Source organism: Nannospalax galili, unplaced genomic scaffold (assembly GCF_000622305.1).
Source record: "Nannospalax galili isolate Female #2095 unplaced genomic scaffold, S.galili_v1.0 scaffold286, whole genome shotgun sequence".
NCBI lineage: Eukaryota > Metazoa > Chordata > Mammalia > Rodentia > Spalacidae > Nannospalax > Nannospalax galili.
The window spans coordinates 2676767-2693058 of record NW_008359442.1 but is presented as its reverse complement, the minus strand read 5'-3'; the positions used below and the strand labels follow the sequence as shown (position 1 = coordinate 2693058).

The 16292-nt window shown below is 42.8% G+C and overlaps 1 protein-coding gene across 1 annotated transcript in view; it reads left to right on the top strand.

The window, feature by feature from the left end:
- Sptbn1 (spectrin beta, non-erythrocytic 1) overlaps window positions 1-16292 on the top strand; it is a 204036-nt gene that overhangs the window by 148183 nt on the left and 39561 nt on the right. The window contains exons 8-16 of the mRNA XM_008823012.3: window positions 2765-2877; window positions 3972-4159; window positions 7252-7369; window positions 8407-8565; window positions 9143-9445; window positions 11410-11563; window positions 12751-13621; window positions 13716-13853; window positions 14577-15333. Coding sequence (XP_008821234.1) covers window positions 2765-2877; window positions 3972-4159; window positions 7252-7369; window positions 8407-8565; window positions 9143-9445; window positions 11410-11563; window positions 12751-13621; window positions 13716-13853; window positions 14577-15333 — 2801 coding nt within the window. The remainder of the gene's footprint in view (window positions 1-2764; window positions 2878-3971; window positions 4160-7251; window positions 7370-8406; window positions 8566-9142; window positions 9446-11409; window positions 11564-12750; window positions 13622-13715; window positions 13854-14576; window positions 15334-16292) is intronic.

Genomic DNA, 16292 nt, shown 5'->3' with positions numbered 1-16292 from the left:
CAGATAACATTTAGAGGCTGTTTAGCAGACAGTAGGGAGTCATTGGAGGTTCTTGGCATTTGTGTTCAGTTGACAGTCTAGCATAGGCACTTAATGAATGCTTGTTGGCTGATGTTCATCTGAAGGTGAACACTTAGGGTAAGTAGAGATTGAGAAAAGGGCTTCCTTTCTTAAGATGCTGAGCTTGTACAAGCCTAAATAAGGAAGGTTCATTCAGGAAGGGAATGAATGGGTGGATGAAACAGTAGCACAGGTTTTCTCATGACTGCCTGTATCTCATTCTCTGTGCAGTACTGATTAACAGTGTCTGTGGGTCCCTGTACCATTAAAAGCCTGACTTTGGAGGGACAGCCCATAGAATCCTCATTCTAGGTCTCATTTCAATATAGGTTTTCCAGAGGAATTTTTCTAATACTGAGAAACATTTAAAGATAAAAGAATTATTAGTTTATAAGGCTGGAGGTTTATAGATCCTCTCAACTGTAAGCAGATAACAACAAAAAGAAAATGTGTGTATGTGAAAGTTTAAAGTTCTTATAAATATAGAACAGGAAGTTGAACTCCCCAAGGGCAGATTGAGGTCATGTGGCTGCCAAGCTGGTTTCTTGCTATTCTCCAGTGCATCAGATTCACTACAGGAAGCTAAGATAAAATTATCTTTGTGCTAACCCATTAAGTGATATCTTGATGTAAATAGAAACTACAATTCTTTAAGCTATGATACATCTTCATACTTAACCCCTTCTTTACTGTGGGATTTTCCTTAGACCTAGCTCTTTGTACTTGTACAAAGAGCCTCTCTCTTTTTTTCTGTCACACAGGCTTTTTAATAACTCATTTGTTGTTAATCATCTTTCTGATCACCACCCAGTATAGAAGGGAGATTGATAATTCTCCCATCACAAGACCAGAGGTAAAAACAGCATCTGATATTTCTTATGGGCTTGGTCTTTATTATTAGTTGTCCTTAGGCCCAAACTAAAATTAGTCCCAAATATTATTAGTTGTCCAGTGCCCCAAAGAACATCAGTTAAAATGAACTTGTAGGCAGTTTGGAAAAGTTCAGCCTGTTACTCCTTCTAGGTATATATTAACATTTCGTATTCACTAAAGTGGATGCAAGCCTGATATCAGTCATTGGTCATTCCTTCCCCCAAACCCCACTTGGCTTTCCTCTCAGTTTTTTCCTCTGAATGTACATTGATGGGGCTAAGGAACCCTTAGTGCCCTTTGCCGACTGTTAACTGTGATCTGGCTCTTGGCTCTTGGGTGAGTGACTTAGTGACTCTGGGTCTGGGGTTGCCCCAAACTTGGGCCCTAGTGTTCTCATGGCTAAAATAAAAGAAACTTTCTTCACACTGAGTTAGAGAATGAAAATAAAGATGCATGTGTGAATGTACATTGAAAAGAGAGCCTGATACAGCTATTAAGAACCATTCTGTGTGTCTTTTTAAAAAACCTGTCACAGGTTGGGTGCTTCCCTCAGTATTTCCATAGCTAACACTATTTTCATTCATTTGCTTCCTCTGTCAATATATACATGTTGATCATCTATGTATACGACAACCCAGAGAACTTGGAAGATGAAGTGGTATAAGGAGCTAAGACAGAATCCTTACCCTTGGGGATTAAGTCTTATAGGCAAATAAAATATTCATAAATAATTTCTGGTAGAAAGTGGACTGTGTACCCATATTTGCAGTTTCCTTAGTTTCACAGGAAGAAAATTTTAGCTGCAGTTATCAGAAATGTCTGTGTTGCTAGACCTTTTGAACTAGATAATAAATGTGGGGTGGAGAAGGCCATTTTGGACAAAGGGCAGTTTTAAGGAAATTCAGGAATATCGGGAAGTATGGGGGACATGTAATAAATGGTGAAGAAGCCTCCTCTGAAAAGATGCAGCTGTGGAATTAGAAATGTCTGGAACAGTGCTTGGACTTATAAAAATAGGTATTTAAAGGGTGGATAGAAAAGGAGAAGAAAAGTTACAGCAAGATGCCAAAGGACTAAAGGGATTGTACTTTATTCTTCAGACTCAAGGGCACTTTTGTGACGATGTAGTATTTCTGGAAGGTCAGTCTGGGTTAAGTGAGAGGGACCACAGAGAAACCCAGTGAGGAAGCCATTGTTTTCAGGTTTGGTTATGTGAACAGTAGGGCCTGACCTGAGTGACATAAAGAATTCTGTCACAGGGCTAGAGAGATGGCTCAGTAGTTAGGAGCGCTGACTGCTCTTGCAGAAGATCTGGCTCAGTTCCCAGCACCCACATGGTGGCTAACAACTGCCTGTAACTCCAGTTCTAAGGGAATCTGACTCCCTCTTCTGACTTCTGCAGACATTGTACAACATGAGTGCACATAAAATTAAAATAATAACTTATATTTAACAAAAGAATTCTGTCACTAACTAGGTTATGGGTAAAAGGAAATGAAGGTGTCTAGAGACTGAGTGACTGGAGGAGGTTATAGGCTGAGATGGGGACTCTAGACCACAAACCCAGTTTGATGCTAGGGATTGGGAATAAGGCAGGGAAACAAACATGCCTTTTGCAGAAGGCATTTGTGAATATTCATGTGGAAAGTGGGTCAGTGATGTGCTTTCATCCTCTTCCTACAATTAATACAGTGATGACAGAATTCTCAAATGTAAAAATAAGAAGGTGCTGGACTGTTAAGTGCTGTCATACGATTGTTCCAGCTGGCTCCTGCTGCCCAGGGGGCAGCACTGGAGGTAGCACTCTGAACAAGGTCATCTCTGTTTGCAGATATCAGTGTGGACCACCCTGATGAGAAGTCTATCATCACATATGTGGTGACTTACTACCACTACTTCTCTAAGATGAAGGCCTTGGCTGTTGAAGGAAAACGAATTGGGAAGGTGAGCTCACACCATTGTAGTAACTTGTGGCACATAAGTAAAGTTTGCGTCTTCCCACACTACAGCTGAGCCCCTTGTTCTCCTATGAACTCCAGTTTGCCACTAGCAAACAGTAGTTCATCGTGGCTTCTGTAAGTGGCAGCACAGAAGTAGAACCTTCTTTCAACAGGGTGACAGGCGGCTAGAGTGATGGCTAAAATCTCTTTAGGAAGGGAATTGAGCCATTGCAGACACAGACCTTCACTCTCCTCATCTTTCTAGGAAATAGAGTGTTGAGAATTGGATTAAGTTGGCTAATGCCATGGTCATGAAATCCTCATCATAATTTAGAAATCCCCAGTCTTGGGGCTGGAGAGATGGCTCAGGGATTAAGAGCACTGGCTGTTCTTGCAGAAGACCTTGTCTCAAATTCCAGCACCCACATAGCGGCTAACCATCCAGTTCCAGGGGATCTGATGCCCTCTTCTGTCCTCCACAGGCATTGCATGATACGAGTACACTTACATACACACAGGCATAACATTCATACATATAAAATAAAAATTAAAAACAAAAAAGTCAAGTGCTGCTGGTGCACGCCTTTAATCTCAGCACTGAGGACGCAGACACAGGTGGATCTCTTGAGTTCAATGGCCAGTCTGGTCCACATAGAGAGTTCCAGGATAGCTGGGGCTGCAGGGAGACCCTGTCTCAAAAAGACAAAATAAATTAAAAAATACATAAGTAAATTAATTAAATTTTATAAAAAAACCTCAGCCTATGTCTTATGTGACCCAAGTTCACCTATGATTTTTCAAAACCCAAAGACTTTTTTGCTTCTCTAGGAATCCCACAAGTCATTCAGTCTTTCCCTGTTGAGTGACTGTCTTTAGAACTTAATTACAGTTGAGTTAAGCAGTCATTGTTCATAAATAGTAGCCCTGGTCTGGGTTCCTATTTGCAAATAGGTCCTTGGGTTAAAATACTTCTGTCAAAGTAGCACAGAACTGTCCAAAAGCAACCACTACGTGTGGGTGTGCTTAATATAGGTTTGCAGCATGTTTTCCTCACGTGGTGACATCTTGATGTTCAGTTTCTCTAACCCTTGCTTACAGGTGCTTGACAACGCTATTGAAACAGAAAAAATGATTGAAAAGTATGAATCACTTGCCTCTGATCTTCTGGAATGGATCGAACAAACCATCATCATCCTGAACAACCGAAAATTTGCTAATTCACTGGTTGGGGTCCAACAGCAGCTTCAGGCATTCAACACTTACCGCACAGTGGAGAAACCACCTAAGTAAGATACAGATTATAATGTATTGCTGTTAATATGGAGTGCAGCCACCAGATGACCCCTGTTTTCTGACTTTCATGATGATCTCTCTCAATTCATTGCCTCCCACCAGTGGCCTGTTTTCTTCCTTTTCATCTGATTCTGTGTTGCTGAGACTTGCTTTTATGTGTGTGTGTTTTGCCTGTATGTATATATGTGCACCACGTGTGTACCTGGTGCCTTCAGGCCAGGAGAGGGCATTGGATCCCCTGGAATTGGAGTTGCAGACAGTTGTGAGTTTCCATGTGGGTGCTGGGAACTGAACCCTGGTCTTTTGCAAGAGTAGCCAATATTCTTAACCTCTGAGCCATCTCTCCAGCCCACTGAGACATCTTACAAGTCATGCTCCCCCTGAACTCTTTCTAGTGGGCTGTGCCAGTGACATAGGATATGTGGTAATCTTAAGAAATGATACAGGTTCCTAATCCCTTCTCAAAACCCTGTGTTGAATGTTTTTTAGAATATGTATAAGGATAATACAGTGAAGCCAGGTGTGGTGGCACATCTGTAATTCCAACACTCGGATTGAGGGAGGAGGATTTCTGAGTTCAGGCCAGCTTAGACTATATAGTAAAGTCCTGCCTCAAAAAACTGAAAAGAAAAATAGCGTAGTCTGTATGTTATATACGATAAAACTCTGAATGGATCTGAGACACTAACATATAATCAAGCCTACTAAATGCCTGTAGCAGAGTTTGTAAACGTTAATATTGTGTTAGATAAAGAAAGACAGTAAATCATTACATAGTAGTTAAGATCAGACTTTGTTACCTTAAAAGAAAAACAAACTTGTTTCTTTTTCCATGTAATATTTTTTCTTTGTTTAAAAAAACATTGTATGTGCTGTATGCACCCATGTGTTTTTTGTGTACGTGTTCAGAGGCCAGAGAGAACTTCCAGTATCCTGCTCTGTCACTCTTCACCTTATTCACCTGAGACACAGTCTCTTACTGAACCTGGAGCTGGACTAGCAGTAAGCCCTCTGCCTCTGCCCAGCTCTGCCTACTTGCTGTTTTACCAATGTCATCCTGCCCAGCTTTCTAATGTGAGTGCTAAAGATTGAGTTTTGATCCTCTGGCATGCACAGCAAGTGCTGTTACCTGTTGAGCCATTTCCATATCCCCCATCATAAAAGTTTCAAGTTCATAATTCTTTTTTTAATCTTTTTTTTTTTTCCTTCGTCTTTTTGAGACAGGGTCTCCCTGTAGCCCCAAGCTGTTCTGGAACTCACTATGTAGACCAGGCTGGCCTTGAACTCACAGAGATCTGCCTGCCCCTGCCTCCCGAGTGCTGGGATTAAAGGCATGCACCACCACTGTGTATTTCATACAGAACATCTTTTTTAAAAAATATTTGATTATTTTTATTTTATGTGTATACGTGTATTGCTTGCATGTAGGTAAGTGAACTCGTGTTGTATAATGCCTGTGGAGTACAGAAGAGACTGTCAGATCCCCTGGAACTGGAGTTAGGGACAGTTGTTAGCTGCCATGTGGGTTCTGGAATTCAAACCCAGTCTTCTTCAAGAACAATCAGTGTTCTTAACTTCTAAGCCAGCTCTATAGCCCCCCATACAGAACATCTTAATCAACTTTATACCCCCTTCCCTATTGGCACCCTCCCATACCCCCCCCCACTGGATTTCATACATTCTGTCATTTGTGTTAAGGACTATCATGTCAAATTAGTGTCTCCAGTTGTCTTTCAGTACAAGTTCATCCAATGAGGTCTAGTCAGTCTATCTAGAGCCCCTCCCTTTAAGAAGATCAAGTCTTCCTCACCCAGCAGTATAAGACTGGGGCCTGTTGTACATTTCCCCAGTTCTATGCTGGGTTTGGGTCTGCTTGAGTTTGCATGGGTCTTGTGCATGCTTATACCATTGCTGTAGGATCATATGAGAATGGTTCCAGGAGCCTGTACAACTCTTATTTCCATATGATCATGCACCTCCTCCCTGGCTCTTACAATTTTTCCAACCCCCTTTTCCGCAATGGTCCCTGAGCCCTGGGTAGGTAGATTTTAATATAGGAGTCCTGGCCAAGGACCTACACTCTATAGACTCTTACTCTCTACATTTTGGCCATTTGTGACTGTTTGTGTTCCTGGCCCTCTATTGCATGAGGGAGCTTCATTGATGAGAATTGAAAGATGCATTCATGTTCTCTTTATCCCTTATTCTATGTTCTGTGAGTCTTAGGTGTAGAGGTTGCATCATAGATGTGCCACTTAAGCTTGGGCAATTCACAGTTGTAGAACTCTAATAATCTCTGTTGAAAAAGAAGTTTCTTCGACAGGCGGTGACTGGGATACTTGTGTGTAAACTTAAGAATCCATATTTTGCACATAATTCCTATCTGCTATGGTCTGACTTCTCTTGAGTTCCTTCTTCCCCTTTATCCCCGTAGTTCCTTGTATAACCTTCCTTCTCCCCTCCCATTTAAATACCTCCATTGAGTTCACAATTCTTAAATAAGGATTATAGACTTTGCCTCTTGCTTCCTTTAGTTCAGATTCATCTTTTGTTGTTGTTGTTGTTCTTTTTGAGACAAGGACTCCCTGTAGCCCCAGCTTGCCTGGAACTCACTATGTAGACCAGGCTGGCCTCAAACTCAGAGATCAGCTTGCTTCTGCCTCCCAAATGCTGGGACTAACAGAGTCATCTTTTTTCTGAAAATTCAGTTGTGAATTCTTTGACAGGGTAGAAATTTAGGTACACATTTGAAATAATCCTGTTGATTCCTTCCCCCCAATTCTCCGAATGAAGTATAAGTCCATTGTCTAGGGCATAAAGTTTAAACCTTGACTGAGGTAATTAATAAAAGTGCTATGTCCTTGGCATACTCAAACATAATCCTAACAACAACAAATAGCCACAAAGAGAAAGCCACACTTCCAAGGTTTGTAAGGACCAATGACTAATCTTGCTAATTAATAATCATTCCACATAAATCAGACCAGAGGTAAACAGCTTTTAAAATTTCATGACTGTAAAATAGTTTTTCCTCTTAACAATGCAGTAAGTACATATATTTATAGCTGGTTTTCTCTGCACATAGATTTACTGAGAAGGGGAACTTGGAGGTGTTGCTTTTCACGATTCAGAGCAAGATGAGGGCTAACAATCAGAAGGTCTACATGCCACGTGAAGGGAAGCTCATCTCTGATATCAATAAGGTAAAACTGATCCATCTTGTTATGTTTTGACTCTGTCCTCTGGCAGGCTTTAGGTTCTCTCTGCTTGATTTCTGGGAGGGCAGGAGAATGCAGTAGTCACTCCCAACATTCCACACTGATGAATGCAGTGGATGGAGTATGTGTTGGGGGTGAGCAGAGGGAGGGTGGGGGTGTCCAGCCAGTACTTGCAGTAAACCAATCCACTGGCGCTTTGGAGGTAGTGTTGGACTTGGCTCAGCTGTGTTTAAATTGTTACTCAGATATGTATATATTCAGTTTATCCCTCCTCTGTCCAATGCAGTCGACTCAAACATCTTCAGATTATAAAAAGTAAAACTAGAACTAGAAACTTCATTCCATGTGTTTGAATCTCTGGGCTTTTTAGGCTGTGGATGTTGTTTCTGTCCCTGCGTCAGAGAAGCTGTCGGATAAACTATTTCCATTGTGCCTATTATACCTGCAAGTTTAGACTTGGACAGTAGACATTATTTCCAAATAAAAATTAAAAAAATCTCAAGCTCTGTTCATTTGTATACAGATTTCTTTGAATGCACAGTGTTTGGATTCTTGTGACGTAAAATAAAACGTTTTACAGGAATGAATTTAATGTGGACAGTTGGTTAGAATTTTGAAAGAAAAATTCAAGCCTGTGAAATTTTAAAATGTGGCTCTCGGTGGAGTGAATGAGAGATTTGTGATAACAATTTTATCCTAAGAAAACTCATTTACTTTTTTTATATGATCAGAGTTGTTTAGTTACTTTATAAATACTTCATTGTATGGCTCCATGTCTTTAACTGTTTTTTTTTCCAAGCATTAACACAGGACCTTTAGGCTTTGGTAGGAGAGAGGGTCTTCCTATGATACTACACTGAGAGAGGAAAATATCTTTTTCTCAAGGCTCAAGAGTCCATGAGGGTGGGAATGGGATTTTCCTTTCAAGTTCTGTGGTCATTTAGAGAAATACTAGCTGTTGATTGTAGCCAAGGTAGGTTCCTTGAACACTGCAGGAAACCATTCTTTTTTTAAATCTGCAGGCCTGGGAAAGACTGGAAAAAGCAGAACATGAGAGAGAACTGGCTCTGCGGAATGAGCTCATAAGGCAGGAGAAACTGGAACAGCTCGCCCGCAGATTCGATCGCAAGGCAGCTATGAGAGAGACTTGGCTAAGTGAAAACCAGCGTCTAGTGTCTCAGGTTCTGTTCTCTACACTACTAGCATGTTTTTGAGGTAGACTAAAAACATTGGCCGTTTTCAAGAGGACACAAGACAGCTGCTTATCAACATCCAGTACTGTGAAGTTAACTGACCAGTCTTCACACCCATTTCCTATTAAGAGGATGTTTATAATTTCCAGTACACTTTCTCTTCTATTTGTCTAACTTGTCATAGATTTGGAAGCATCTCAAACAGAGTGTTTAGAGCCTCTGAGTGTGTATGAATCATTCACATTTATATAAGCTTTAAAAGTTCCCCCATTCTTTCTCTCAATATTTGACCAACCTTCAAGGCAGTGACACTGGTCATGAAATAAAAAAGCAGCTTTCTTTCCCTTCACTTGACAAATTCCCACTATTCCAGTGTCTTAAGTCAGAAGCCAAATATGAGCTGGGGTCCTCTGTAAAGTAAGAAGTTGCTGATATGTTTTTAGGAGGCATCTGAGCTTAAGTAGACAGTTTTAAGTGTCCTAGGGATGGACTTTAGAGAGGCTCTGGGTGGTTCTCTCTCTCTCTCTCAATTGGGTGACTTATGTTTCATTCTGTTTTTGTGTAGGACAACTTTGGATTTGACCTTCCTGCAGTTGAGGCCGCCACCAAAAAGCATGAGGCCATTGAGACAGACATCGCTGCATATGAGGAACGTGTTCAGGCTGTGGTCGCTGTGGCCAGGGAACTTGAAGCAGAGAACTACCATGACATCAAACGCATCACAGCAAGGAAGGACAATGTCATCCGGCTCTGGGAATACTTGCTGGAACTGCTCAGGGCCAGGAGGCAGCGTCTCGAGATGAACCTGGGGCTGCAAAAGATATTCCAAGAAATGCTTTATATTATGGACTGGATGGATGAAATGAAGGTACCATGTGATTTCACAGTAGGGGAAGCCAGGGCTGATTCGACCAAACCTTTTCTTTGTGGGACTCACCCACTCATCTCCCGGCATACAGCTGAGCCCTTGTTTAATTCCCACTCTATAAAACCAGAGTGAGACCATATGAAGCTGGTTAGCTCACAGGTTAAATGAGATAGGACACGTGGGACAGGTGTAGCAAAGACCAGTTCTGTAGCTAGAGGTTGCTTGCTGTAATTTAGATCTAACTTTAGATATATTCCAGTGTAAAGACTCAAATTGTGATTTTCTTTGTTGTTAATTCTCAAGGTTAAACTAGCTTTTAATTGATCCCGTGATCTTTCTTTGAATGAGTGACACTAAAGAAAGATTGTGTGGCCAGGTAGGAGGGTGGTGGGTAGCACTGTTGGTCAGAGCATAGGCCAGAAGTTAGGAAGCCAGAGTCTGGACCTTGAGTGCTTGTGTTGCCTAATCACCTTTGAACTGCATTTTCTTTGTCTGTTCAAGTCTTCATTCTTCATTTCTTGTATCAATAGATTAAACAAGTAGTATTTTCCGAAGTACTGATTTATAGATGTTAAGATAAACATCTTTTTATGGAGCTGGTGCTTAGTATCTGCCTCATCTGGCTATTCAGAAGTTTTGGAGTTTGACAATGTGCAGATTGTGGGATAGAGCTGGATGGCAATAGTGTCAGTGCTGATTTGTGCTTTCTCTTTCCATTATTGACAGCTTTGAGCATAGTTGCAAGCTTTCCCCTACTTTCCTAAAGTCCTGCCATTGTGCCATAGCCTTTAACCATAGAATACTTACCTTTTTAAAGCAGTTCTCTGGTTGGAAGACTTTTAGACTTGAGAACAAAAGAGAACCATTTTCAGACAGTCCTATGAAGCCTCTTTTCTCTCAGTACACTGTGTTCCCAGGTTTGACCTTGTGCAGGAAAACGCCTACCCCAGATGCCAGTCTTCACTTGTTTCTTACCTCTTGAACTGCTCTGGCAAGGTCACCTGGTAACCACCAATTTTCCTCTGCTGTTGTCCCACATTTACAGTGATCTTAGGTATGGCCTTCCTTGATCTTCAAAAAGAAATTTTCATAAATATAGCAGAAAAGTAATTTTCATTTTAAGTCATGATATGCACACTATAATTCAGGTTAGCTTAGTTTCCCTGAGAAAAATGAAATAGAAATTCCATCTATTTCTCTAAGAGGATGTAGGTCACTTCATGGGAAAGAACTGACTGCTTGAAAAAAGAAAATGTCAGGGATTTCAAAATGAAAGGCACCTGATTACACTCTCTTTGGGTGGAAGATGAGGTATGTAAGCATTTCTAGTAGATTCTTCTATTGATTAGGTACATATAGAGGCATGCCAGTAAGCTCTTAGAAGAGAAAAACATTCTCTTAGAAGATGCCCTCTTTCTATTCTGTGCTTTAAAATAAAATTAATCTAGTACTTATTTCAGTTTAATTCAGTGAATTAAAGAAGCCTTTTATTTAGTATCTATTTATTACCAGGGCTGTAGCCAAAGTCCTGTGAAAAGCACAAAGACCACAGGAATTCTTGTGCTTGTGGGTGGGCTCACCATGAAATGGTGTGTTCCTAAGTGAATGTTGCAAAGAATTGCTAGAAAGTGAACAAAACAGCTACTGCATGTTTCACCAGCAACCATGAATGCTGTACTAAATGTGGATTGCCCTTATTCTGTGCTTTTAAATGTGGATTACATTTCTTCCAAGATAGATAGATGGTCCTGATCCTGAGCATGTTAGGCCTTTATTGATGCTAGCCTTCAGGTTCATTTTGTTTGTTCCGGTTTGTTTGGCATCATCTTCCCCAAAGATGGGGTCAGTGGCAAGTCAGAAGAAAGGTTCAGCTGGTATACTGAATCTGCTTGCTCCCAAGATTATGTTATACTGAAATAAAACTTGTATTCCCCAATGTTCTCTCTGTTGTCTCTTGTGTACAGGTGCTACTGTTATCTCAAGACTATGGCAAACACTTGCTTGGAGTAGAGGACTTATTACAGAAGCATGCTTTGGTTGAAGCAGACATCGCAATCCAAGCAGAGCGTGTAAGAGGTGTGAATGCTTCTGCCCAGAAGTTTGCAACAGATGGGGAAGGTAAGCACAGACCATTGTAAACATCACCTCTCAGACAACAGAGAAGTACATACATTATGTGGCAATGGGAGTTCTAACTAAATGTACCATTGTAGGTTCTGGTGGGACCATCTGCTTCTGGATCATGAGGAGTGCAGTACAGTGGCCTTCTCAACACTTGAGCTTTTTCTCTTTTTCTGAAATAGATGCATCCTTTCCTTAAGTGCTCATGCTGCCATTCCGTACTGAATGCAGATGTGTAACAATGAGCTGGGCATGGTGATGCATACTTTTAATCCCAGCTCTCAGGAGGCAGAGGCAGGCAGATTTCTGTGAGATCAAAGCCAGCCTGGTCTACATATTGAGTTCCAGGCCAGCTGGGACTACAGGAAAACTTTGTCTCAACAGACAAATGTGTACTGATGGCCTGCTATAGCTGCTCCAGGAGCTCCTAGCTTGAACTCCTGGTCACATATTCAGAAGGACTTGACTTTGCTTCTTAGATTTTTTTAAAGCAAATAAATGTAGCTGCCTTGTTATATTATTCCTATGCATTTTTGATTTATAAGTTATTGCTTTGTCTTCACTTAGGCCAAAAGAGTAATATGTGTCATTGCCTCTTCTTCCTGTTCCAGTCAATATCTCAGGAAATAACCCATTGCTTTCTTACATAACCCTGCCCTTAGAATTGAACGAGTGATCAAGTTAGAACATGGAGTAGAGCTTACTGCCTATTCTAGTTTGTTTCTCCATTGCTGTGACAAAACACTCTGACCACTACCAACTTGGGAGGAAAGGGTTTATTTAGTCTTACATCCTAAGTCACAGTTCATCAGGGAGCCCAAGGTAGGAACTCAGGACAGGAACCCGGAGGCAGGAGCTGGAGCACAGGCCGTGGAGGAATGCTGCTTACTGGCTTGCTCCCTTGGTCCCTGCTCAACCTGCTTTCTTATACAACATAGGCCCACCTGTCCAGGGGTGACACCACCCACAATGGGCTGGGCCCTCCCACATCACTCAACAATCAAGAAAGTGCCCCACCGATGTGGCCACAGGTCAGTCCAAAGGAGGCAGTTCCCCAATTGAGGCTCCTTCAACATAGGTGTGTCAAGTTGTCACTAAAGCTATCCAGCACACTGCCCTCAAATGAGGAGGAAGCCATTGTAAATTCCATTAGACATCCACATTCTTTCTTTGCTATTAAACAGGCTACAAGCCCTGTGACCCCCAGGTAATCAGAGACCGAGTGGCCCACATGGAGTTCTGCTATCAAGAGCTTTGTCAGCTGGCAGCTGAGCGTAGGGCCCGCCTGGAAGAGTCCCGTCGCCTTTGGAAGTTCTTCTGGGAGATGGCAGAAGAGGAAGGCTGGATTCGGGAGAAGGAGAAGATCCTATCCTCTGATGATTATGGGAAAGACTTGACTAGTGTCATGCGCTTACTCAGCAAGCACCGGGCGTTTGAGGATGAGATGAGCGGCCGCAGTGGCCACTTCGAGCAGGCCATCAAAGAAGGTGAGGACATGATCACAGAAGAGCACTTCGGATCAGAGAAGATCCGTGAGAGGATTGTTTACATCCGGGAGCAGTGGGCCAACCTGGAGCAGCTCTCAGCCATTCGGAAGAAACGCCTGGAGGAGGCCTCATTGCTGCATCAATTCCAGGCAGATGCCGACGACATTGATGCTTGGATGCTGGACATCCTCAAGATTGTTTCCAGCAACGATGTGGGCCATGATGAGTACTCCACACAGTCTCTGGTCAAGAAGCATAAGGATGTAGCAGAAGAGATCACTAACTACAGGCCCACTATCGACACACTGCATGAGCAAGCCAGTGCCCTCCCCCAGGCACACACAGAGTCTCCAGATGTGAGGGGCCGATTGGCAGGCATTGAGGAGCGCTACAAGGAGGTGGCGGAGCTAACACGGCTGAGGAAGCAGGCACTGCAGGATACCCTGGCCCTGTACAAGATGTTCAGCGAGGCTGATGCCTGTGAGCTCTGGATTGATGAGAAGGAGCAGTGGCTCAACAACATGCAGATTCCAGAGAAACTAGAGGACCTGGAGGTCATCCAGCACAGGTGAGTGGAAATTAATACCTGGGTGCCAAGCGTGTGCCTGCTGTGACTACCAGTGGTCACAGGAGTCACCACTATGTTGAATTTCCTTTTTCAGATTTGAGAGCCTAGAACCAGAAATGAATAACCAGGCTTCTCGGGTTGCCGTGGTGAACCAGATTGCACGCCAATTGATGCACAGTGGCCACCCCAGTGAGAAGGAAATCAAAGCTCAGCAGGACAAACTCAATACAAGGTAAACATGAGGCCAGTGATGTGCCAGCTGCTTTGTATAGGTCTGGGGAGGGTGAGGTTACTTGCTCAGGAACTCCCTGCACAGGATAACTGGCCTTACAGCACAGATATCAGGACATTGGCATCAGCTTTTCCACGTGTTCTTATCCTTGTTTTGCAAAAGGCAGCTCTTCTGGTGAGGTGACATCATTCAGGACATGAGTCAAGTTACCCAGTACCTTCCTCTCCCCACATTGAAGTTAGGGCCTTGGTGACCCAACCCAGTGTGATAAAGATAGCAAGATGGAACCTGTGTTCACCCTTTAAAAATGGTTTCTAGAGCAGGGTTCTAAAACGAGGCTTAATTTGCTGAAGAAAGCCTCCCAGTGTCAGGGAAGACCTGTCTCCCTGGTGCCTTTCTGTTTAACAGACACACTTGAGGAGGTTGCTCCAAATGCTGGGTTTGGGTTTGGGAAATGCTTCTTAGGAGCAATTGGGAGATAAGTGTAATGAGTATTGCAGATCTGAGTTACCAGACTCTGTGGAACAGATGTGCTATAACTATGTTTGTGTCATGCATCCCTCAGCCATTTGGTGTCCGGTTATTGAGTGACATGATTTTCAGAAAATTAGTCAAAGAAAGATGGAGGGGAAATTTGAGGCAGCTTTAACTCTCACTGTTGTTCATTTCCAGATCTAGCATAGATTCAGTCTCCCCTTCTCAGGCTGCTCTCTGCATTCACAGGTGGAGTCAGTTCAGAGAACTGGTCGACAGGAAAAAAGATGCTCTTCTGTCTGCTCTGAGCATCCAGAACTACCACCTGGAGTGCAATGAAACCAAATCCTGGATTCGAGAAAAGACCAAGGTTATTGAGTCTACCCAGGACCTTGGCAATGACCTGGCTGGTGTCATGGCCTTGCAGCGCAAGCTAACCGGCATGGAACGAGACTTGGTGGCCATTGAGGCGAAGCTGAGTGACCTGCAGAAGGAAGCAGAAAAGCTGGAGTCAGAGCACCCTGACCAGGCTCAAGCCATCCTATCTCGGCTGGCCGAGATCAGTGACGTATGGGAAGAGATGAAGACCACCTTGAAGAACCGAGAGGCTTCCCTGGGAGAGGCCAGCAAGCTGCAGCAGTTCCTGAGGGACTTGGATGACTTCCAGTCCTGGCTCTCCAGGACACAGACTGCTATTGCCTCCGAAGACATGCCCAACACCCTGACTGAGGCAGAGAAGCTTCTCACACAACATGAGAACATCAAAAATGAGATTGACAACTATGAGGAAGACTACCAGAAGATGAGGGACATGGGCGAGATGGTCACTCAGGGACAGACCGATGCCCAGTACATGTTTCTGCGGCAGCGGCTGCAGGCCTTAGACACTGGATGGAATGAGCTTCACAAAATGTGGGAGAACAGACAAAATCTTCTCTCACAGTCCCATGCTTACCAGCAGTTCCTTAGGGACACAAAGCAAGCCGAAGCCTTTCTTAACAACCAGGTAATGTTTTCATGGCCTTTGCTTCCATCCCATTGAAGCAGGCCCTGGCTGCTCTTTGAAGCTTTTGGCTAGCAACTGGTTTAAACTTTGCCTATATGAAATTAGATGGGTAATTTTGAAACAGATTTTTCTTTTTTTTGTTGACTCTTTTTTTGGGGGGTAGGGTGTCTTTTTGAAGACAGGGTTTCCCTGTAACCCCAGCTGGCCTGCAACTCACTGTGTAGACCAGGCTGCCCTTGAACTCACAGAGATCCACTTGCCTCTACCTCCCAAGTGCTGGGATTAAAGGCACACTATCATGCCCGGCCTTCTTTTGACTCTTAATGGCATTGAAATCTCTCACAATGTAGGGGACTAGAACTGAAAATTTCTGAGAAAGCTGTTTTGCCTTGTAAGTTATAGTTCTGTTGCAGTTACTATTGAGGACCATTTATTTTCACATAATATCTTATTTAATTTGTCAACATTCTGCCAGGTGTAATGGTATACACCTTTAACACCTGTACTCCAGAGGCAGAGGCAGGCTGATCTCTGAGATCCAGGCCAGCCTGGCCTACATAGGCCAACTTAGTCTATATAGCAGGTTCTAAGCCAACTGGGACTACAGGAATACCCTGTCTGAAAAATGAATAAAACAAAACAACAAAATTGAGAACAGTCTATGAGATGCTAATCCAATTTAAAGAATATAGTGAGGAATTTTTTTTTTAACCAGATGACTTATTTTTGCTCCAGAAAAATCAAGAACTTTATCCAAGGATACATGTAATAGAAACAGCTGAAGATGGCTGTCAAAATCAAACATTATTGATCTAATCTTAAAAGAGAGAGTATGGAGGATTTGCTGCTGTGGGCTTCGTGAGCACCAGAGGGCTCCAGCAGCTGGCTGATAAAGCTTTCCTTATTTTGGGAGAAACAATTTATAACATTTAACCACCTAGGGAAATTTAGTCACTTAC